Below are 25031 nucleotides of genomic sequence, written 5' to 3'. Positions count from 1 at the left end.
GGTATCCCTTACACAGAGTCTGCAGGAGCAGTGAAGAAGTGCATGCATGCATTGCTGAAAAAACAGATCTATTTCAACTAGACCACCAGTATGCTAACTCCTCATAAAACAGTTTTTTTTATTCCTACATCCTTAACCTTGACTCATGCCTTCCAGAGAGAGAGTGAGCCTATAGAAGCATAATAAGCTGTTAAATGGGTGAATGTGGCCCTACTGAAGATGAGACTCTACCAGTCCACTTCTGTATTAACATTAACATCTAAATTAACATATGCCTAATTTTGGGGGGGTAATGTGAAACTGTGCCATCTTACTCAAGAACAAGAATGACACCCAACTGCCAAGCCCAGATTTCCTCTAATTTAATTCAGATCTTGGGATGCTGAAACATGAATGAAAAGGAAAATATCTGGAAAAAGTTTTATAGTAATCCACTAACCTTTTTTATAAGTTAAACAAATGTTAACTCACATTCAGTCCACAGAAAAGGTGAAATAAAGAAAAGGTGTGTAAAAAGAAGCATGTGTCCAGACAAGTATGTGCAGGACGCGTACTGCATCTCCGCCTCTTCATTGTTAGTAGTGGGGATGTGGATGCAGCAGAGCCTCAGGGTGGTGAAGATTAGAAAAAAAATGGCGATTTTTAAATCTTGGTTGCTAAGCGTCTCAACCATTAACGGCACTTTCCCGTCGAGATCCATGGCCCAGATGTCGATCCTGGGTCTAGTCACTAGCAAACTCTGAAGTGGGATTTCCCAAGCGGAGGCACATAACTATGAGAGCACTGCTGGGCACAGGGACTACTTAGACACTCTCCTTGTGAAACAGCAACTCGTGCAACTTCTTGGTGGGCAACATGCTTGCTGTCACATCAACAGGGGAACGTCCTTCTCCAGGTGCTCCAGTGGGTGCACACTCGCTATTTGGGCACTGTGAAGCTTGAAACATGTCAAAAGATAAAAGGTTCCATTGATGGCTGCATCGGTGGAGCACATCTACCGTGCTCATTCTTCTGAAGCAGTACAGGAGTCATTGCTATGGGCCAAAACTTAACGAAGCAGATGCCAGTTCTAAATTGACCAGCTGTGCAATTCAAAAACGAAACAATTAATAATCTTACAGCTCCAACAGGTTCTGTTCCTTGAACCAGTTTTTTTTGTGAGGGGTGTGTTACACTGCAGCGACAGAGCTTCTTACATCTGGTTGCTTTGTGTGGTTACGTTACATATGCAGTATCTGTGACTTCTTGTGTATGTACAGCAAGCACATGTGCCCACAAGTTCGTTGCAATCTATGTAGCAACGGCTAGGCAGCAAGCTCTGTGTAGTGCAATTCATTCTGTTCATTTACCAATGGAAATATTATGTAGTGAAACTGTGAATGCACTATTTACCAGCTCGAGACAGAAAGCTTCATGAATCATAATCTTTGTGAATGAATTCTATTTCGTGTTTTGGCCAGTAAATCTACTATATAATAATCAACCTGCATTAAACTCTTCTTTGTTTAGAGCTAGACAGCAGCATTAATACTCGGTCTGTCAGATCCACTGTATAAAATAATTCTATCTCACAACATTGTCGTGCAGCAGTTAGAGTGCATACTTTCAATAGGCAAAAATGTGTCAGCAATCCCTGAAACAATACATCAATGACTTGCTGATAAAAGTCAAACATCTCTACAGTAAATCAGTAGTACTCGTTTTTTTTATTAAATTAAATTATGTTCTACTGATATATTTCATTTTGTAAAACACTACCATTTGTTACTTAAAGTTCCAGGTTAATGGACCAAGATTACAACAAAGTGCTTCAAGGATAATGTTTCAGAATATTTTATTCTCATCATTTATTTAAGCACCGAGGATATTTATTCAACATTAAAAAAGCAGTTCACACTGTTATCCAATTCCCTGCTTGTTCAATAAATTGCAGCATGTACTAAAAGTGATAGCCTGCTGTTTCCGCTTGCATTTCTATTTACTACAATAAAGCGCCATCTATGCCAAACAGCTTCTGAGTGTCAGCTGAATGATTGCACGTTTGCTTGACATGACACCACGCATGACAGGCTTGATCAGAGAACACATTTGTTTTTTTCTGCTGGAAGAGTTAAGTTTTTTTTTTAAATCAAAACAGAAAACAAAATATTGAGAAACCCCATTAAATGTTTTTTATAGAAGGGGTAATAAATAAAACTGCAAACAATGTCAAGTACTCCTTTAAAGTATGTACAAAGGGCAGATCCATGGTAAGAGCCCCAGCTGGACTCCTGATTTGCAATCCTTATCAGCCATGACACTCAGAACCTCACATTTACTAGACCATGAATCATCTCACACAGGCTACTCTCCTACAGCACTTGTTCGCTTAAACCTTGCGCCCAAGCTCAAGCAAGTTCAACATCAACTTTTCTAGAACAGAAATATTTTTACAGAGAGCATTTTAATATCAGAGAACTAGAGTAATCCCTTACCACAGTGATATTCACTCCAGGCCCTAGAGAGCTAAAAAGTCCACGAGCTTGTGGTAATAAGGACCAATTAAGTGAACTATTCAGAAACAAACCCTGAACAGACAGCAGTTCTAGGGCCATTCTAGCCTCGGAAACAGTTTGTGTTTGTGTTTTGTTTTTTTCACAAAGCTGGCTGTGCTGGGGAAGGAAATGTCCCATGATAGTCTTAACCCTGCAAGAAATGTCTGCTGCACTAGATCCATGTGCACCATCAATAAGCTTCCTCCACCTCATTTCCGCCAATTCAGCTGTGCTCAGTGACAAACAACCCAGCAACAGGCAGACTCTCAATGGCATATGGAACAAATTCAATAAAACAGGCCTGGATTTTTTTCTCATTGAACAACAACAAACAACAGACAAAATAATTGTTCTTCCAATTTGGGGCTGCCAGTTCTGAGTCATCTCCACTCGATGCTACAGTACAACCCTTGTGCTAAAACAGCCGAGATGAAGATCAATTGGCCAAACCGTGGAGAATGCTCACTGTCACGTCATCTTGTCACACTGAGATCCCACAGTGCCAGCTGGAGAACCTTACTGAAGGCACTGAAATCTCTCAGGCGAATCCTGATGTTCAGTGTCTTGCACCGGTTGAGTCACTTTGAAGTCGCTCTCAGAATCTGAATTCTGCCACCAATGAGCTCCCAACAGTGAACAACCCTACAAACCCACGGAATTCTGATTCCTTATTGCACAAATGACTGAATCAGTGAACCAAACGAGTCCCCGCGACAGATGGGTACTTCATTATTTCGCTTAATCGGAGCCACTCTTGTACAAATGGAACACCAAGGAACGGCTCAGTTCCACTCCTGCATGATGACGCTGTTGAAAACGTGAGCTCCAAACCATCTAGTCCAACCGAAGGGGAAATCCGGTTCACCTCTCTCAAACCAAACTAGAGTGTCACACTCCCTTGCTCTTACGGTGCTAACTAGTAACACCTGCACACGAGTCCCCTTTATGTATACGAAGAAATCCGTATTAAAATGGACAGATAGATGCTCTAGGCAAATACTAATCCACAGTTTTGCGTTCCCACGGTGATGCCGGTTATTTTTACTGTGTATTTACGTTTATATCGTGCACACGGCTGCGTTAATGCACAGTAAGCACTGACCAGTATACCCTTTGTCTGCAGCAAGCGAATTGTTTATGAAAATAATTACGTCGTCATAACAACTGTGCTGTTGAACACCATGCTTTCCGCAAAGCGTGCCGGACGCGCTCGGTATTACGCGCTCTGTAGTTATGAATAACACAGACCTGTCACAACAGAGACATGCCTTCTCCGAGCGTGACTGCCACTGCCGTCCCTGTGCTGCCAAAGATGAGACTAGGTTACACTAAACAAGTGTGACATTTTAAACGCACTGGTATAATTACTTCGCCAACTAGTGGACAAATGCCATCTCCGACAGCTGTCACTCAAACGGAGCTGACCGAAAAAACATCAGATCGTTTAATTTCGATTGTTTGTCGTTAGATCATCAATGTCAGATCATCGTAACTAGTAATATTAAGGTAAAATACAAAGATCTGAAAGATTCCGAAAGGTTGTAAATAAACCTAATATATATATATTTATATTCGTTTTCTCTATTACCATTAACACAGATTTGCCACGATCAATGCAACAGTTTTTTTTTTATTCGGAAATTACATAATTCAATAGACATCTGGTTGGGGGTCCGCAAAATTCGACTAATGTTGTTTCTACCCACATTTTTCCTCGTTTTCCCTTGACTGTTAAAGAGTGAAATAACGAGAAGGCAAAATATACAGTACGTTCCGTTGTATTAGTCAAAAACGTGCAAAAAATTTACAAAGCCCTTGGACATGCACAAATCGCTCTTAAATTTGGAGATGAATCGATGTCCTTCGCGAAAATCGATCAGAAATAAGAAAACGAAACGCAGACCAACCTTAGAATGCAGACGTATTTGCACGGCGTGTTACTGCATGAGTTTCATAATCTATGAATGGCAGCGACGAGGTTAAAATTCCTACAAAATACTACTGCTCATGAAATACACGCCACCCCATCTGGCTCCAATTGAAAACTATGCAAATATTCGTTATGTACACAGGCAGAAGAGATGCACCACTCACCGGGTTGCACCGAATTCGTATCGTCGTCTTCTTCTACAGTTGCTGTGGCGATATTTTGCTGAATTTCCTCTTTTCCCTTTATCGGCTGATTCATCGAGCTCTCGGCAGCACTGGCAACCTTTACAGACAGCATTTTCACATCACAGTCCGCGGGTGGACATACCTCTCTCTCTCTCTCTCTCCCCCCCTCCCTCTCTGCCTCTCTCTCTCCCTTCCCCTTCGCTAGTATCCCCTCAAGCTGCCACTACATTTGACCAAACCTCGGTCTCGCTATTACATTAACAAAAACAAAAATACAGAAAGAACAGCAAAAGACAACAGCAAGCGACAGTGGAATATTGTTCCAAGTGCACGATTATCTTAAATTCTAATGCTGCCCTAACGAATTACAATAAAGAGAAAAGACGACAAGCAACGTTACACACTCCGCAATTCCGACTAGCTAGGTATCTGCCCACCACTGCTGTTTTGCCTGAGCTTACCTTCCACTAGACGTGCTGCTTGTCAACAGCATCCGGGACTCCGTAGTTTTCTTTCATTTTTTTTGTCGTTTCTAGTCTTTCAAGAACCGTGGGAATTGTAGTTTCCTTCAACTGAGTGACCGAGTCCTTGGTCGCTATGGACCCAAGGGTATCTGGACTTCAATGCCCAGCATCCTTTGCCTCTCAGCCCAGCTGTTCAAGGGACATTTCGCCTCTGGAAACCGAACGAAGGTGAAGAGTCTGATTCGTGTAACAGAGCTGCCACCTACAGTAGCACCGCTTCTTAATGCAACAAGCCAAATGTACACTGAACAGCAAAGTGGAGTGTACTTCTGGTGCTGTCATTAAACAACAAGTCATACCTGTAATGTTTTTAATGTTGTTCCACCTTTAGAGCGAATGAGGTGACAGCATTTAATTCTAACCTGATTAGGAATGACAGTTTGGATTAAAAAGGGTCCCAGTTACTTACTGTGAGCTTTGTTTGAAGCACTCAAACAATTTGAAGATATGAGCATCACTATATTGACAATGCAGTAAAGTCAACCAAGGAAAACCTGCCAACACACACTGTCTGCTGCAAAGCTGAGGGATCTGGACATTTTTTCACATTCTAATATTATCAGGGTTAACCAAATTGAATGTCACTGTTATGGCAAACCAAACTTCATTTGTAAGGTCTTAAGCAGTGATGCAAAGATGACAACACACTCTTATTTGCCTCTCGTTTCTCACATTGCCCACTCAGGACACAGTTAAGCCCAACAATTGACATTTCTCCTGTCATTGAACTAACAGGGCATTTGGAGGTTTAGTACAGACATTGTTCAGCAAGAATGGCACTGCGGTACATGCTGCACCTTGTGTCATGAAACAAAGCCTTCATCTCCTTCTCTGAGTTTCCTAAGCTGTACATATTCAACCAACAAGGCACCCATGAGAGCATCTGGCTCTTCGACCCACAGCAATTCCTCTGCATCCTGACAATCTGCAACCCCCCCCCAAGCCCGCACGCTGCTGCTAAATTAAAAACAATTCTCCAGTGGGATGAAACCTGGGCAAAAGCATTCTGCAGCACAGACACAGAGTATCTCAATGCTATACAAAGGGGCTTGATTGAGTATTTAAATAAATTTGGTTGCTCGCTCCATTGCTTGTTTTAAAACAATTATGCAGAAGAAGAAGAATGCAAAGACCCATATCTGTTATTTTGTTGTGAGTCTGCTAGTGGACCGAAGTTAACAGCACAGTGTGCAGTCCTGATGTAGCAGCCAAGAAATCAAGGCCATGTGCAAATATGTTCCAATGGATCCTGGAACTGGTGGTTTTTTATGTGGTTTAATTATTATTGCAATTTTTATTCCCCCGTCCTTCTGTTTCCAACATCAGACTGTGTACAGAATGTGTTTTGGAGGCTGTTTGGTTTATGTCTGTGTAACCACCCCAGCTGTGTAGAGTGATGCTTATGGATTACTGGGTCTGTCAGCTAGCTGTGTGTTAACCTTTCACTCTCCATTGTGGTTGCTGACCTGCAGTGAGCTCTTTTGCATCTCAGAAGCTGAAGTCTTGTAATGCTGAAGACTGGTCGTTACTCTTACTACAAGGTGCTACATCTGCAGTCCACAGCCAGGAGATCTAATCAAACCACCAAGGACTACCATCTTGAAGTCCTCCACAAGAGATAGTTATAAACATCATTTTATAAAGCACTCTTTGTAAAAAGTGTTACTTCAGGGACATGGGGGCAAGCAATGGACCTAAGGCAGGGTACACCCTGGACAGGACACCAGTCCATTGTAGGGCATACATACTGGAGGCACAGACACACATACATTCACACCAGGAACAATTTTTCCAGAAACCAATTAACATACCAGTAGGTGTTTAGACCATGGGAGGAAACTGGAGCACCCAGAGGAAACCCACACAAATACAGGGAGAACACACAAATTTCACATAGATAGCACCCCAGGAATTGAACCCAGGGACCCAGTGCTGTGAGGCAGCAATGCTAACCATCTGTAAGACAAACAAATCAGATTTTAAAAAAGCATGCACAACAGACTATAAGCCTATAAGCTATCATGAAACATATAGAAATGCCAGTTGAAACGTGTTTTGAAAAAAGACAGAGTTCCATTCCATTACTTTGACATTTGGCTAGGCTGGGGGAAGAGAGTCTTCTGGGGGAAGCTGAAATCAACATGACCAACTCAACAGAGCTGATTGCAGATGGTCCTGAGCTTCAGTGTTTGTGATGCCTGATGCTGGTGCATCTCTCCTCTCACGTGCTATACAAAATCTTCTGCAGGCGGTGTTGATGATAAGATTCCAGTCATTTTAATTGTTTCTCTTCTGTTGTCCATTTTTTTTCAACCTCCTGTGTTAGAGTAGGATTGATGACTGCACAGTTCAGGTTTCATGCTGATGCTGACATTTCATGCAATGCAGGGTTTTTTTGGTGAATATCGGGCCCCTGTGAAAGATAACTCCCAAGCTATTGGAAGTGCTCTACATTCTTTGGATTCTCATTGTGACCCTGAATCGATGGCAGTGGGACGTGTGTATGTATCGAGTTTGTTGATGGAGAACTTTGGTTTTCCAAGTGTTAAGTCTAAGTCCTACTTTCTCATATGCCTCAGTAAATCTGAGAAATTTGTTGAAAGTTTTCTGGAGATCCATTTTTGTCAAGGCACAAATTGTGTGCCATCAGCATATTGGAATTTGATTACTTAATTTGGGGAGGTTTTACTTTTGGGTCAAAGCCAAAGGTACACAAAGCATTAACTCAAGAGTAATAAGTACTAAGGGTGGTGCAGTGGCGCTGTGGCTAAGGTTCTGCGCTGGTGGCTGAAGGTTGCTGGTTTGTATCCTGCAGCTGGCAGAGGAATCCTACTCTGTTGGGCCCCTGAGCAAGGCCCTTAACCCCAACTGCTCCAGGGGTGCTGTATAAATGGCCAACTCTGTACTCTGACCCCAAGCTTCTCTCCCTGTCTGCCTCTCTCATGGAGAGCAAGTTGTGATATGTGAAAAGACAAATTCCTAATACAAGAAAGTTGTATATGGCCAATAAAGTGATCTTATCTTATAAAACAATTACACATAGACTGCAAGAAAATCAGCTTTCAGAAAGCACAGTAGATTATAAGCACAGAGATCCAATATCCCTATAACTGTTTCACAGACACTTTGAAAGACAGATTTAAACCATTTTAAATTACTTGCTGTTTGCTAACAATGCTATTATGTATGCCCTAAATCCAAAAGAATTGCAACTACAAATTCAGGAACTGTGAAACGAACCACAAAGTGGGTCTGGCAAAGAATAAAGAGGAAACATACTGAAAACAGGCTTCTCCCAAGGTAATTGTAAGGAATGGTAACAATCTAAAAGAAAGTCAATGATTATGTATACCTGAGTCCATTAATCAGCTGAAAACCCAATATTCCAAATAAAGAGAAGAGTCAAAACAGACTTACATTCATTAGGGAGATTGAGCTTAATTTGTAAAGATAAACAGCTTTTTTGGCTCTAAACAAAAGTCATTACTTCTTTAGCCATCACAGAAGGAAGTGTTTCCTGTTCCCCGGCATACATTCATCAAAATGTCACATTTATTTGTCCGTCATGTGGGCTGTAGAGCCAATTCCCAAAATTATTTCAGTGTGTTTAGTATTGTGATAACACGGTAAATGCACATTTATTCAATCAGTGCTGTATTTAATACACATGAATGTTAAGCACGGACTATGTAGGGTATAAATACTGTATAATTACCAAAAAATACATAAAAACAATAGATAATGTTTGTGTGGAAAGCAAAAAGAGGAACTCGCACTTAAAGATTGCCTTAAGCATTGGAATAAATAGAGTTTGGGGATAGAATGTAATTTAATTTCAGATTCTCACTCAAACCTAAGATTTTGCATTTTTAACAAATGGTGGGTTGCTAGTAGGTAACTGATCTGATATTTTCATCTGCCCATTTAATAAACAAAGCAGGAGTTAAGATCACTTTATTGGCCATATACATGCACAATTTCTTGTATTAGGAATTTGTCTTCTCGCATACCCATACTTGCTCTCCATGAGACACACAGACAGGGAGAGAAGCTTGGGGTCAGAGCACAGGGTCAGCCATTTATACGGCGCCCCTGGAGCAGTTGGGGTTAAGGGCCTTGCTCAGGGGCCCCACGGAGTAGGAATCCTCTGCCGGCCATGGGATATGAACCAGCAGCCTTCCAGCCACCGGCACAAAGCCTTAGCCACAGAGCCACCGCACCGCCAAAACTGCACTCAAAGGCTCGTCGGGGATTTGAACCCAATTTGCGCCCAAAGCGAGAATCATACCCCTAGACCACCGAGTCACGCCGTACGAGTGTTGGTACAATGGGATTCCAAAACATGTTTGGTGATGCCTGATCTAGAGGATAAAAGTGACATGTCAACATCCAGTTTATGTCTTCCATACAGGAGGTACAGCAGCCTCTTCAAGCTCAGTACTTCTTCATGTAGATGTGTAGTTTTACTTTCAGTGGGAGATGTAGTGAAAGATTTAGAGTTTTATTTATTAACTTGATCACACACACTGCACATGATTTAAGAAATATATTGGAGGATTTTACTGTTTTGTCAAGTGGCCTTACCTAATGATGACAAAAACCCAGACTGACACCAAAAAAGATAACATTTTTCTTAAACAAATTTACATTAGTGGAAAATTCTGCTACTGTGATTGGTCTTTTGTGCACATATTGTATACAAAATTGTTCTGATCATCTTTAACATTGTTAATGCCTTTTTCTGCAGGTCTGGATGACAAAGCACTTCAGCTAATCAGGAAAAACTAACATATTCATCAGTTTTACATTTGGCCATGATCCATGATCAAAGTTTTGTATTCAAACTATTGTTTGAGAGCAGAACAAATTAAGTACACACACAATATTAGAAAACTCTTCATAATCTATTAAATTAATGAGAAAAGATTTAGTATTATGCAGCACAGCACTTTGGTGCCATCTAATGGAATATACTAACACAGGAAAGGATAGAATTTGAGACAAGGGGAGACCATTTGGCCCATATTGCTAGTTTGTTGATGCCTGCTGAACCAAGGACTTCTCGGAGGTGTTCCTTCAATAATAACAGGGTTTCAGCTTCAACAACGTGGTCAAGCAGCTTGTTCGAAATTCCTTGCATGCTTTGTAAAAATAAGTACTATATATTGTTCTGTTTCTTGAAGCAGCAAAAGGTCTATTTAAAGAATCTTTTTAAATTATATTAATACCAGTGGTGTAATATGTGGTGCCCACAGAAAATACATCACTCAATGCATAACCACATGCCTGATTCTCAATTTTTCTGAGAGAAAGTATGGCCATTTAAAGGCCATACAGTATTTAAAGAAGATAAATGATAAAAGTAGATGAAACTTGGCAATAACTTGTTAATTGCTTCATTTTCAGCCCGCTTCCAGTGCTGGGTATACAATATCATTGCCAGATGATATATCTGATATATGCCAGATGATAATATGCATTCATTTATAAATATAATGGAGAATAATTTTGTGCCATAGAATTTGAAGTCACCATATGAGTACAATTACAATCAAACGATCAAATGTTGGCTACTGTAAAAAACAGGTAACAGTGTGTCTTGTGGATTAAAAAATGCAGTATATTTCCATTCATTTTCAGTCCACTTACCCTGCTGATTGCTGTGACAGCAGCATGTTGAGTAGAAAGTGGCAGATACCTTTTTTTCTCTGCATCAGATTCCAGATCCTCTTGGGAGACTCTCAAGCACTCCGAGGCCCGCTGAGGGAGGCAGCCTCTCCACTGAGTCCTGCGCCAGTGTCAAGGTCTCTGCTCAGTGGAATGTGCCCAATAGAGATTCAGGTTGTAGGTGCCCTTTGCAGAACAACTAGAATGATTCCTGGTCATTCTTAACCTCATAAACCTTTTCAGTCTAGAAAAAAATACGATTAACAGGGCATTTTTCTTACGTATAGAAGATCCTAAGGAGGTATACAGTAGATGGGGTTAAGCCAAAGAGCTACTTCCAGTAGGAAACAAGGGGTCACAATTGGAAAATAAATAAATGGAGAGTCAAAACTCACCTTGAGGCAGGCCCATAAAGCACCCTGAATGTAGGCTCGGCCACCAGTGAACACAAATCTAAGGCCTGGCTCCACAGCTGGTTCCCAAACTCTTTGTTTTAGGAAAGGCTCAATGTCACTTTTGGTATCACTGTGAGGTTCTTGGGGTGGGTTGCTCCTTGTCTGGGTCCTCACCTTATGTGTTCATCAAGGTGGACCAGACAATATGCTCCTAGTGCCTGCCTGAAGAACACACAAAGCTCTTTACCACTGCAAGTGTAACGGCTCCCGAGAAGCGTAGTTCAGGACCCTATGCAGACGGTATAATCTGGAAGTAAGTGGATAAGGACATCAGGGGAAAAGACGAAGAGGATCAGGACTGGTTGACAGACAGGGGGGCGTGACTATGGTGAGCCGATGCTTGGGGGGGCGTGGTGATGGCAAACAAGTTCAGGCAGTCCAAAAGGGGGAATCTGAGGCGCAGTCCAAAGTCCAAAACTGGGAATCCAACCAAGACGAAACGAACACAGTTAAAATCCGGAATGGGATCCGGAACAGGGACAGGGAACCCGGAAGATAAAAACGGAATAACAAGGCCAGGCGCTCCGAGCCCCGGTCTCAGATGGTCAGGACGCCCTGATGAAGCCTATGGCGTCTGGTCTCTTCTGGACCCGCTGGTAGGCGGGCTTCCGGGTGTCCATCTTCTAATGTTGAGCCAGGAATAACGAGAGCGCCAGGCTTAAATAGTGAGACAAAACAAGAGGCAGGTGCACATAATCAACTAAAATATGAAAGGGTCGGAGCACCCTTTAAGAGGAGGGATACCGATCATGACAGCAAGCTAACAAAACTTGGATTGGTGTAGTGGATTACTGCAGTCTTTGTGCTCATGCATGACATTGTTGGCCAGTTTAAAATTCAAAATTCTGTTAGTGACAGAGCATATATATATTTTAGATTTTTGGATTATGCAACCCAGTGATTAAATTAGCCTTTTGCAGTATTTGCTTGACATACTGTAGATGTCTGAAAGCTATAGATGTTATGTACCAATACTTGTGCTCGCTACCTTCACAATCCTGCTCATTCTGTTATGTGTACTAAGTTTACCAAACCAGGCTACTGCAGTGAATCTTAGGACAGGACTTAGGACATTCAATTGACGTTCTATAGAATAAAACCAATTTTTCTGGTACACACATTAAAAGAGTGGAGTTTTCTTGGGAAGAACAATCAGTGTTGGTTTTTCTTGAATATGACCAACCTAAAAGAACTGTTGGAGAGTCTGGAGACTTGCAGGTCTTGGATGTCTATCTATTTTAAGAGCTCTGTCTTCTCCAGGATTAGGTCCTTGTGTGTCAATCATTCTCTCGTCCCACTGAAACAGTCAGTGTCATTTCAGGGTGAGACAATTGTCCTGTCAGAGCAAGAAGGCAACAGCAGAGGAGCAGAGATGGGAGAGTCCTGCAGGAGCCAGTCACTGGTACTCAGGTTCTTTCTACAAAATGCAGAGTGGTGTGTGGAGGGCCTCTGGGGTTCCTAGCAGGAAGGGGCTCAGGAATCTAGCCAATGATGGTGGAGGAGAAGGAGCAATGGATTTTGCAGCATTCCATGTCATTGCAGGATGATCAGTATGCTGTCGGAGCAGGCACAGCGTCGCACAGTATGTGAGGCATCCAGCTCAGCTGTCACAATGCCATGGGAGGGGGCCAGCACACAGAAATGATGGCTGGGCTCCATACCGAAGAGCCAGCGGGTGGGGGTTTCTTTGCCTGGCTGCACTAGGGATGCAGGACACAGTCCCACTATCTTCAAGGTGCACCCTGTTCCTGATGACAGTGTGGGGGCACCATCTGCCTGGGGCTAGACTCCTGATGAAAGCGTTGGACAGAGCCAGGGCTTCAGACTGTTGTGAATGTCTGTAGTGATTTGCTATGCTTAGGAGAAAAGGGACTGTGGAAAAGTTTAAAAATGTTCAAGTTACGTTGTTGTTTAGAAAAATAGGAGGAACCTCCAGTTCATGTCTAATCATTGCATTTGAATAAACTAGATTCCTATGAGAGAGAGTTTTAAGAGATTCCTACAAGAGAGAATAGAGATCCTGGAGGATCGAAAGCAAACTGGGCAGAACAATGGAGACTCTGTGATTGACAGGGGATTGTTGAGGCCGTCACTGTGTTCTCTGGACTTGGGCTGGGCTATTTTGCAGGTATCGGAAGCATATAAACTCTCCCTCACACATGAAGAAGGCTCAATGTTTCTTTTTTTTTTACTTTTCAGTGTAGGAGTAACTTTCACTTCTGCCATATAGCTTATTTCATACAACTTATTTTTAATATGAAAGAAAAAAACAAAACAGAAAAAGAAAATCCAGTCCAATGGTACTAGAAAATGACCAAAAATAGCTTTTTAAACATGAATGAAAACAAATGAAGGAATTACAATCCCTGCTATAACTAAAGGGAGCATTTGAGTACACTTGTCCAAAACTTGCCTCTTCGAAGCTAGAGCAGAAGGCAACCCAGATACACCCAGCATAATTGTAAGTGATTGCTTGCAACAGCAATAACACTGGAATTGTGGATATATGAAAACATAAGAATGTTTGTAATACCTATGCGTGTCCGCCAGGTGGAAGCAGTGTGTAGCAGTTTAATACAATATACGAGACAAGCGCACTTCAGGATACTCTTATTTTACTGGCCAGAATGAATGTATTGCTGTTAAATTTTATAAAACACTACTCACATTTGGAAAACAAATCTCTTATGTTAATGTCTGAATACTCTAATTTGAGTATTGGATTGTCCACTGTGAGGGATCTTCATTAAATTAAAATGATGCTAACAGGTATAATAGTGAAGAAAATACTGTCAGAGAGCTAAGATGTTTATGTCTGTAAAGAATAACTGTGCTTTAAATTTGTCAAATTTATTTTGATGCTCAGACACCTTTTAAAATATTTTTTTTTACCAAAGTGACCTTTGGTTTGACAACCTTCAAGATTGACTCTGAGAAACACTGTATAAAATGTGTAAATGTGCCCTTTGTTACCAGAGCCCTACTGTACTGCTTAATAAACCAACAGAAGACCAATATGACAGGTGTTCATCATAAACATTTTTATTGTAATGATTGAAATGAGTTATCAAAACACATTTTTAAAAAGCATATCTGATATTAAACCTAAATGAGAGACTTTCGCAAGTCAGCAATACTGATCAGATGTTCAACCAATCCAGGCATAGTGAGTGGCTGATCAATATTAGCAGTCATTAAGCACAAATATTCTACTCAGTGAAGGTGTAGGTCTGCTGCTAAATTTACATTCATTTAGACTAGGGTGGGCAATTTGGGTCCTGGAGGGCCTGGGTGTCTGCAGGATTCCAATCCAACCCAGCTCTTAATGACTAAATCAGCTCATTAGTGGCTTATTGGGACCAATTTACCAGCTTCTACCAGCTCTCCAGGTGCTGCTTCTTTGAAGATGTAGAAAACCTGCTGACACACCTGCCCTCCAGGACCAGGATTACTCAGACATGCATTCATTCCCTGGAGTTCACAACCAATTTAAAACACCACCCTGTCTGAATACAGTATATCCCTGTCAAGTCACATGGCAAATTAAAATTAAATAACAGGTGAAGATAGTGTAGTAGCAGTATACTGGCCTCAGGAGGGCAGTGTTCAGCACTGTGCTGCACTACCAATAGTGTATTGCATGAATTACCTGCTGATGTGCAGAATAAGATTCACTTTATTGGCCATACAGTTTCTTGTGTTAGGAATTTGTCTTTTCGCATACCCCAGCTTGTTCTCCATGAGACACACAGACAAGGAGAATATCTTGTAGAGAAATGATTGCTTAGATTACCGTGTTTGGAAAACTGACAAAGAGGACTTTGGATTGTTTTTGCCAAAATGAGTTATAACTTGCGACATAATTCTCAAAACATAACTCAGTCAGCAGTAACTCGACAGCCACTTGTCTGCAACCAGATACCTCTTGTCTGATGTGTCTTGAAAAGCCTTGCCAAAACCTGGACCTTTCAGCTTTGCCATAGTAGCTTTACCACACATGTTACTCTTTTAGCTTTGCCATCAATCTCCTGTAAAACTGAAAAACAAGTTTATCAATTCAATATTTACAAAAGGACATTGCTCAAAGGACCACACAAAACCCTTTCATTAGCACTGGAAAACATGAATCCACAAACCTTCCCCCCAAAAAGTTTTAGCTATTTGAATCCAGATCATTTGTTTTAAGAATGAGATTTGATCAATTCTTTACTGTTTTTACCTTAATAACATCTATGAGGATATTTCAAAAGACATCACTTTAAAGTAGACTTCTATCTTTATATTGCTGACCAGTATGGAGACACTACAGGTTAACTTCTTATAGGAAGAATCTTATCAGATGGAATTTAAGATTCAAAATGGTCTAGAAAACATATTCTAGTTGATGAACATGATCTCAGATGTTTGTCCTTTTTTTAAGAAAAATACGGATTTTTAAATATTAATTTTCCAGGATAATTTAACAATCCTCCTTATCTGGTGTGAAAAAGGAAAAACAATTAAGACAGACAAACCCTTCTTCTTAGGTTTGCTTCTAGGAATACTATTTCACTAGGTTGCACGTTTTTCAGATAACGTTTCTGTGACACCCCAGGGAAAGGGGATCTTTCCGGGTCAAGGGGAAAAAAGTCAAAGTTTAGTCCACAGATGTAATGTACAAACCACTACACCCCTTAGAGCTTCTGACCAGCTTTTTCCAAAGACTCTCCGCAGCCACAGCAGGGCAGCTAAGCTGTGTACCAGCTTCTCAGACAAGTCTTGCTTGTCTTCAGGTAGAAAAAAACCTCATAGTTCCTAACTAGCCCTCTAGCTGCTCAGTCAGTCCCTTCCTTCTCACTCCAGTAAAATTACATACAGAGAATCTGTCCTCCACCCTCAAACAACAGATCAGACCAACCTTTAGAAGCTTCTCTTTCCCGCTTTGCAAACTGTCACTTGACCATTTGTCTTCCAGCAGCTGGTCAGGTGACTGAGGGAAGCAGCATCCTGGGAAATGCAGTCCAGACAAGGACTTCCATCTTGTCAGAGCCTCCTGTGCCTTCACATTTTTTACTAAATTTTACATAGAATATCTCATACTGTATTTGTCAGAGAAGGCGTTAGGAGCAGCAGATTGGACCCTCTGCGGCGGTGAGACTGAAGGTTATTGCAGCCGATTGGCGTCCAAATCCCAAAAGCAAAAGGCAAAAGTCCTATTCGAAACAAGAGACTAGGTTGGGTAGCCAAAAGAGTCAGGTCGAGAGTAGTAGCGTGCACCAGAGAAAGCCGAAGAGCAATTCTGAAAAGTGAGCGGGGACTGAGTGGAGTGAGAGGGTATAAATAGGGAAGGGTGTGAGGAATGACAATTGATTAATTAGTGCGCGGGTGTTGGCGGTGAGAGGTGCTCGTAGGAATGTGGTTCACGACAGTATTAGACAGCATAAATTCTTCCGATATACTGGAATCCACATATGATTTCTAAAATTGATTTTAGTCAATTTTCAATTGGTTTTTAAAAGACCTGTGATAAGCAATATAGGCTCAAATGTTACCAAACCTAAATAAGCATGGTTGGGTGACATTATGGAATCTACAGTACCTCTGTTCCTTGAAGCTAGAAAATAATATTTGTCCTCAAACACAGAGTAATGCTTTAATGATTTGGAGAAGAACAGCAGCCATCTAAAAGCAGATGGAAGCAGTAAATCTAAATCTAACTTGCGAACAAACATGTGAATTTGGCATAAAAAAATAGCCAGTCCTACATTAAAACAAAGCTGATCCAGTTCCAGTTTGCATATGCATTCTGCATGCTGCAGCTTAGCTGAAGATTGCAGTTCCCTCTGTGATTCTATTATAGGGTTGACTCTGAATGAAGAAAGATCTCCACAGGAGCTGGTTTCAGCTTGAGGCATCTGGCAAGGAGAGTGAAAGGGGGCTCCCCAGAGATCCTGCACACAACTGGGCTGAGCCCAGCAAGCTAGAGCAGCCCCAAGCAGACTGTTTCCATTAGATAACAGTTCAGTATGAAGGGGACTGTCATGCATAATTGCAGCATGAAAACTTGTCAATATATTTTGGTGCAGTAAACTGTGGACATGCACCACGTAATAAAATTAGTAAAACAGAGACAGACAAGGTAAAATGAGACCTTAAAAGACAAATGACAGAGAAAACATGGACAAATGTTAGAAAACTAATCATTTCTGTAGTTTTGGTCAAATCCAGATAAATATAAGCTGGAGAAGAGGCTTGAATGGTGAGCTTTATTGCTCTCATTCAGTCCCTGAAAAGCTTCTTACACACTGATTGTTCCCAATCCAGGTTAGATGCTCAACAGACAGTTGAATGTAAACTAGATGTTTTCCATATTTGGAGAGATCTTTCCTGCTGGGCCTGATGGTTGGTGGAGTCTTCATGATGGAGTCTTCATGGTGATGATGGCCCAGGCTTTTGGACCAGAGGTAGAGACTGTGATAAACCAAGATGATTTAAGGTAGAGGTATTTTTTACTCTGTGACAAGATACAGTATAGGACAAACTTTTTTTTTCTCTCAGAAACCTGACTATAGAACTGAGATGTGCACAGGAAATATTCTGGAATGAAGCCTTGTTGGTTTAACGAGAAATACAGAACATTACAGAGAAGAAAATATGTCTTTTTGTGTAAAATTTGGTAAGTGGATTAGACACCAACCCTTTCTTTCTGAGGAAAAGTACAGGTAAAGCACAATTTCTTCTGTTCTGGCGTGTCATTCTCCTCAGCCAGGTTAGTTACCCCAGTCAGGATGACTCTAAGGATGGCTAAGGCCAGGTGTAAGGGGTTTATCATGAGATAACGTATATCAAGTTAGGAGGGACTTAATTATTCACAATATGATGAGCACTTTCAAATCCTGGCAGGGATCTCGCTTATCACCAGTAATATATAATTCATCGGTGTGAAACAGAAGAAGAGAGAGAGGTGTGATTCAAAAGCAGACTGCAAGCCTTTTTCTACATTCACCACTTCAATCTGGAACACTAGTTTCCGTACTGCAACTAAGGGAAAGGTGCTTCTTAGCCAGTAGCAGAATGATTGCTGTGGAAGGTACTACACCCCTAATGTTTTAAAACCCCAGATCTTCATACGCTGTACATAAGCTTTAGGAGGTGCAATAACATATCATATATCTCCCAAAAATGCCTTCTTCTAACCTCCCCCACCATATTTGTATTTTAAGGTTTGGTACCTCCCCGTTTGCCTTCAGGAGTAAATATTTTGGAAGGAAATATCTTCACTCCTTTGAGGCATGACATTTGTGCAGCAGTGAAATAGCTGGGGGAGTTAACAGACCCTAACTGATAGCTCTGAACTTTTGCCTACTGCCTTGTCTCTCTCACACCTGAAAAAGGCTCCACGGCCGAAACGTTGTGTTCTCTTTCTTCTTTTTTTCAGCGTGGAATAAACCTATTACTTGTTCCTGATATCTAACTGATATCTTCTGAGTTCTTGTGTTCTATTCTCCCTTACAAGAACTCAGTCTGGATGGCGCGATGTGTCCACTTACCTAATTAACACAAAGACCCGTGAATTAGTCCAGGATCCATAACAGAAACAAAGCTCTTTGTGGGTCTCCTGCTGGATCTCTTCAAAGAGAAACTCCTCAGGAGTGTCATTTCCACACCACAGTTCATAGATCCAGTTCCCTCCTTAGGGACAGAGGATAACTTCTCAGGGTACAGAAAGAATGAGGAGGCCGCTGTGAAAAGGCAGTCAAGCTCTCCAGTCAAGAAGTTGCGGGAATCTTTTCTTCAAAGTCAAGTCTTATTGTCGTTGCCTATAATTAAAACCTGTCGGGGCAGAATGGTGAAGAAATGGTGAAGAAAATCTGTTTTTCCTTTAGTATCTCTGAATGAGGCAATCTAGCCTCATGTAAAAGAGCTTAGGTTAGATAATTCTAGAGAATTATTGAGTGACACACTATAAGATACTAAGAAAGCTTCCCTGTGACATACTGTATGGCTATTAGAAAATGAAGGAAAACATATTTATTTTTGAATCCCAAGTGTTCATCTGGAAAGCACATCCTTTGAGTACCAGCCTGACTAAAGGCAATTTCGTGTTATTTAATTTTAAGCATTTAAATCATTAGCTGATGATCATTTTGAGCTGTTCTGCTCGATAGCTACTTGAAAGATAATGAGCAGATTTCAAGTACATTCAAAGTGTATCACCTGTGTGAGGGTAAGACCCTTTAATAATACCAAAAACGAAGCATATATTTAGCTTTTGGTGCATAAACCAAGGGAAGCAGTGTTATGCTCAAATGATATATTGTTGAAGGAAATTTTGTTTGCACTAGTTTTAAATGTGTAATATTCCTTTCTGCAGGAAAGTGTGCCTTTAAGATGGAAGCCAGGAATAACGTTTGGTACCCAGGGGTGACTTTGTTAGTCCCACAGCCATTGATACAGGGGAAAACAAAATCTGTCCATACAATAAACACAGAATAACATGAGAAAGGTTACAAATGGCAGCAATCCATCTACCTCTCCTGAACGCTACAGTAGTACTGTAGCTAATTCAGGATTTCTTGATTTCTTTATATTTCTTAATATGTGCCGTCCTGTAGTTTTCACTTGTTTATTCTGGTTTGTGTTTCAGTGTTGATTCCGTAGATGTGCTTTAGTTTGACTTTGCCAGTGCATTTCAGGATTTTAATACTTGAATCGCCTTCCTTTGTACTCAGGACTAAAGAGATTCAGTTCATTTGGACTGCTGTATTGACATTTCTCATATCTTGGATGTATCTGGGGACTGATTCCAGAGCAATAATATCTTTTGTATAGCATGTACACAGTATTTAATACTTGAATCGCCTTCCTTTGTACTCAGGACTAAAGAGATTCAGTTCATTTGGACTGCTGTATTGACATTTCTCATATCTTGGATGTATCTGGGGACTGATTCCAGAGCAATAATATCTTTTGTATAGCATGTACACAGTATTCTAAATGAGGTCTAAGCATTGCACAGTTGTAACATCCCTTGACTTAACTTCTAAACTTTTAACTACAGTATATATCCTCACATTATCTGTTTTTTTTTCTTTGCTTCCCCACATTATCTAGAGGATAAAAATGCTGTCAGCATAGACATACTGTATAAGTTACTTTCACAGCAAGCTTTCAGACTCAGTCTTACCCATTTTATATCTGTAGTTTATGTGTTTGCTGTCGGTGCAACACTGCATTTGTCAACATTAAATGTCATCTGGTATTTGCTCAGTTTTGGATTCTAAGTCTTTTCGGATTTTCTCTGCTGCTTTTATAGTGTTTACTCATCCATTTTTGTTGGACTGGTAAAATATGACTAGGAACTTGTCTGGTTTACTGGCTATGCCAGAATTAAGATTGTTTATATAAGTTAGGGAGCAGGTAGTTGTCTATATAAAGATCCCTTATTGGTGTAATGTGTTAAGATGCATAGGTTTAAAACTGATGTTAAAATAAAAAGTTGTGAAAATTTTCAATCAGGATCATTAGCTGATCATAATTAATGAACACAGAAACATCTCATAGTTCAGCAGAAGCTGATTCTATTGAAGTGGTAAAGAGGGACTTTTCAGAATTTGGAACCCAATTGGTCATTAAAAATGATTTAGCTTAAGTGGATGTAAGTATTAAAATATTCAAATTTCAACCTCTCTTTCTTCCCTCTGTGATTTTTAAATAAATTGAAATATAAGATTACTTTCTATTGGTAAAAACTGCAATTTAAATCCATGCTGATGATACAAGTGATTCATATCAGCGCTTATTCTGCAGGGTGACATTTCCATTAGGAAAACTCTAGCGGGGAATGCTAACAACAGCACTCCTGGACTGTGCACTACTTGCAATTGTGAAAACTCATTTATGGTACCCCAGACAGGGGTATCCTTTGAGATTTCTTCTATTTAAGGTGGCTCTACAGAGTGCTATGTAGGGAGAAGATAACTGGACATATTAAAACAGTTAACAGTTAAAAATGTGCTTTCATGGTCCATTAAGTTTATTTTGAAATGTTTGTTACTCTATCATAAAAGGTACAGAGGTACAGTTTTTGGATGTTAGCCTTGAAGTTTGTTTGCACCCTTTAAGTGGTTCAAAGAAAAAGCATGACAGAGTATCAGAGTATTTCATATTTTTAATTAGCATACTATGAATTATAACATTGCTTTGTATAACTTAGACTTTGGTCTCACCATTTAATGTGACTGTCTTTTTTCCTAAACGTTTTAAACACAGATCCACAAAAAGCATTTTCTCCCTGCAGAAATAAAATAATGTGATGATGTCAGAGAGGGACGAGACTCATCTCCACTTGGTGCAGAACATGTAATGAGTCAAGTGTCTCAAAGGTTAGGCAGGTTACATGAGTCTCTCTTTACCTGTTCATTCTCCTCTGAGAGCACAGGAGTCATCACTAACTTTGGACATATAATCGTAGATACAACTCGATATTCAGAATTGGTCTCACTCTTCACTTATCTTACTTAATTGTAGATAGGCAGGATTAAATCAGTTTTGTGCCTCTTATTGTTGAAAGCTGGGACAATATACTGGTTGTGGTAATAAATTCAAGGAACAAAGACCCCCCAGCAAAAACCAGCAGCTATGCTTTCAGATTTCCAAAAGAAAATCTGTGTTGATTTCAAAATTCCCCTCACTTTTTTCCCCAAACCTTCTGTTAACTGTTCCACAGATTCTACTGTGTTTAGAAAAAAAGAGAGCAGAACAACAACCCAAAAAATTCGAAAAGTTCTGATTCAGCATTATTTTAAAAGCTGCTACAGTATATTTTAGTTGTGTTTTATATTAGCCAATGCATTTCTACTGCGGTGAATGCTGCACTACTGCTTTTAGATGGTTGCCTGACAGAGAAAAAGGACGCAAAAATGCTGTACCATATCCTTGATGTGTCTCTGTTCATTGGATCAGAACAGAACATATTCGCAGTGGGATTTGTATTAATGTTCCTAATCCCAAAATCGTTATTAGTGCAAGTCGCCTCAGCCTTTTTTTCCCTCCCTTTAGATAGATCACATCTGTTTTAATCATTAGCAAACAGTACCACTGGATCTAATTAATGAAATTGTATTTAGTGCCTTTTTAATTTGCCCTTCTTAAATGTCACATTACCTCTTGTTCTGATAATATTTGCTCAGTGCTGGAGAAGAAAATGAATTAGGAATTAAGCTAGAGAAATCAGATTAGGAGCGTGCACACGTGTGACCTTAACATTTCTGCAGAATTCAAATGTCTGTGATTTTAAAGGAGCAGCAGTGTGCCCAAATTCCTACTTCAGGTCTTCGTGGAAATTAATACAAACAACATACATTTTCATTTCATTCGTTACATGCTGTAAGTAGGCTTCTCAAAAGGGTCAAATGTTATTGCTAATTTATTTGGATGACACTTTTATTCAAGGTGATTTCCTTAAAATTACCTTTGTTCTTCGTCTCTGCTGCAGAAATCAGGGTAAGATGGGTTCTGCTATTGTTCCAAACTGGACTTTGAACCCATGGCCCTTCTGTTAGGAGTCCAAAATCCTAATCAGTTGTCCATCCATCCATTTTCTAACTGATTTCCAATTCAGAGTTGTGAGAAGCCAGAGTCTATAGGCGCAAGACAGGGTACACCCTGCACAGGATGCCAGTCCATTACAGGGCAAGCACAGACACAAACATACACACACTCTCACCAGGGCCAATTTTCCCAGACGCCAGTTGAAATACAGTACGAGTACTGTATGTCTTTGGACTGTGGGAGGAAACCAGAGCACCTGGAGCAAACCCACACAAATATAGAACAGAGAAAACATACAAACACCACAGAGAGAACTCCGCAAAAGATCTGGAATTGAACCCAGGGTCCCGCACTGTGCGGAAATAATGCTAACTAACTACTCTGTCACCATGCTGCCCCCTAATTAATAGTGCACCTGAAAAATGATTAAGTTAAGGGAGACTAGCAGGGTAAAATGTGTGTCTGTTTCACAAGGGAATTATTTTATGTTGATGGTCATTTTGGCATTTCTGTTTGTGCCGCACACTGCCTGGCTCCTGAAACAAAGGAAGGCCAATATGATGAACCCCGAACCCCTTTGTGAATGATCCACTCTCCTTTAAAGTCTTTATTAACCTTTTATCTAAGAGGTAGGCAGGTCCCTTTCCAGGACACAAAGTCTCATGGGGAATGGGGGGCAAGGGCCATCAGTTTTCTTGGCCATCCGACACTGGAAGTGGAGGTGATGTGGTCAGCATCACGCGCCGGCTGGCCTATTACCCCCAGAAGGATTAACCCCCAGTACTCATTTGAGAAGCAGGCTGAGTGGACCTGGAAGGCATTAGAGCAAGCTACCCCCTACCTGGGATTGAACCTAGGCGCCCTTTTTGTGGGAGCTACCACAGCTCCACCCTTTGTCTAAAATGATTTCATTATTTGTTTAGCAAAAATATTCTGAAGTGTCTCAGAGCACGGGTTCCTGACAAGGAGCTGATCTGTGAGAAAACTGGAATCAGAGAATCCTCCACCCAGAGAACTGGTCTGGTGTACATAAAGATTTCCAGATTCACTCGTTTTCACTAAGCCACAGCAATGGGGAATTTCAGTTCATGCAACCACTCTGAGGAAAGACAATCAATCCACATGGCGTCATTACTGCAACCTTTGGAACTTGCTGGAGAAGATGTGACACATCTTCATGCAAACCTGTTCAGTAGATCAGCTAAGCTCTGATTAAGGCAGAGAAGACATGTGATGCAAGTAGTGAGCTTTACTAGGGTAACTCACCTAAGGGGAAATAAGGGGGGGGGAAGGCATCCCCCTTTAATGATGGATGAGCCAGGGACCACTGTGGAAATGTGAAAGAATGGGCACGACTATGTTTTGACCTCCTCCATGAACATCTGTTTAAAACTCAGTCGAGCGGAAAGTACAAACAAAAGGATAGGTTTTTAGCTGAAGGCTCCAGTTGCAGCTGATCAAGGAATATTTTCTAGGCCATCCTTGAATATGGTTACAAGCTCCCCTAACATCAGAATCAGAATCAGAATCTACTTTATTGTCCTCATATGGTTGAAATTTGCCTTTGGCCTTACTGATACAACAACGAAAACATTGTATATACTGTACAGTACAGTCTAAATAAAATATCCAGTAGATTTTACAGATGTATACAATCAGTGTAATATAAATAACAATACCATACAATACAGCGTAAAAACACAAGATTCAAGTGCCTACATTTCCAACAGAAGCCACGTGGTACACATCTACAGGCCCAGTGGGACACAAGCAGCCATAGAGTCAACATATTCATTAGCTCAGAAGAGGAGATGAAGAAATTCTGTTGTTACCCATGTTTGGCATCTACAGATGACCACTGAATGAAAACATGGTAACTGAGTTTAAAAAATAATTCTCCACACAAACAGTGGTTCTAAAGCATGTATTTATTACTAAACTGTTACAACTTAAATAACAGAGATTTCGATTTGGTTGGTCTTCTTTTCAAAACAAACATTTGTTTTGGTAAAGACTTTTAAATAAAACGTTAAATAAACAGCTTTGCTGTTTGTTCATACACTAGCACTTTCATCCAAGGAAGAATTAAAAAAAACATTAAGACTACAGTGCTTAAACTATGTATTACACTGGCACCTGTAAAGAGTGGATTCCAAATGAACGAAGAAACATTTTAGTAGACCTCCCACAACAGAATTTTGTGA

At 40.6% G+C, this 25031-nt stretch overlaps 1 protein-coding gene across 1 annotated transcript in view; it reads right to left on the bottom strand.

Moving 5' to 3' along the window:
- ahdc1 (AT-hook DNA binding motif containing 1) overlaps window positions 1-4761 on the bottom strand; it is a 92754-nt gene extending 87993 nt beyond the window's left edge. Inside the window, exon 1 of the mRNA XM_088933097.1 lies at window positions 4629-4761. Within this exon, the coding sequence (XP_088789223.1) occupies window positions 4629-4761 (133 nt within the window). The remainder of the gene's footprint in view (window positions 1-4628) is intronic.
- Window positions 4762-25031: the final 20270 nt, after the last annotated feature.

This window comes from Atractosteus spatula, chromosome 14 (genome assembly GCF_055471065.1).
Source record: "Atractosteus spatula isolate fAtrSpa1 chromosome 14, fAtrSpa1.hap1, whole genome shotgun sequence".
Lineage (NCBI taxonomy): Eukaryota > Metazoa > Chordata > Actinopteri > Semionotiformes > Lepisosteidae > Atractosteus > Atractosteus spatula.
The sequence above is the reverse complement of the archived record's forward strand: the minus strand, read 5'-3'. Positions and strand labels throughout refer to the sequence as shown.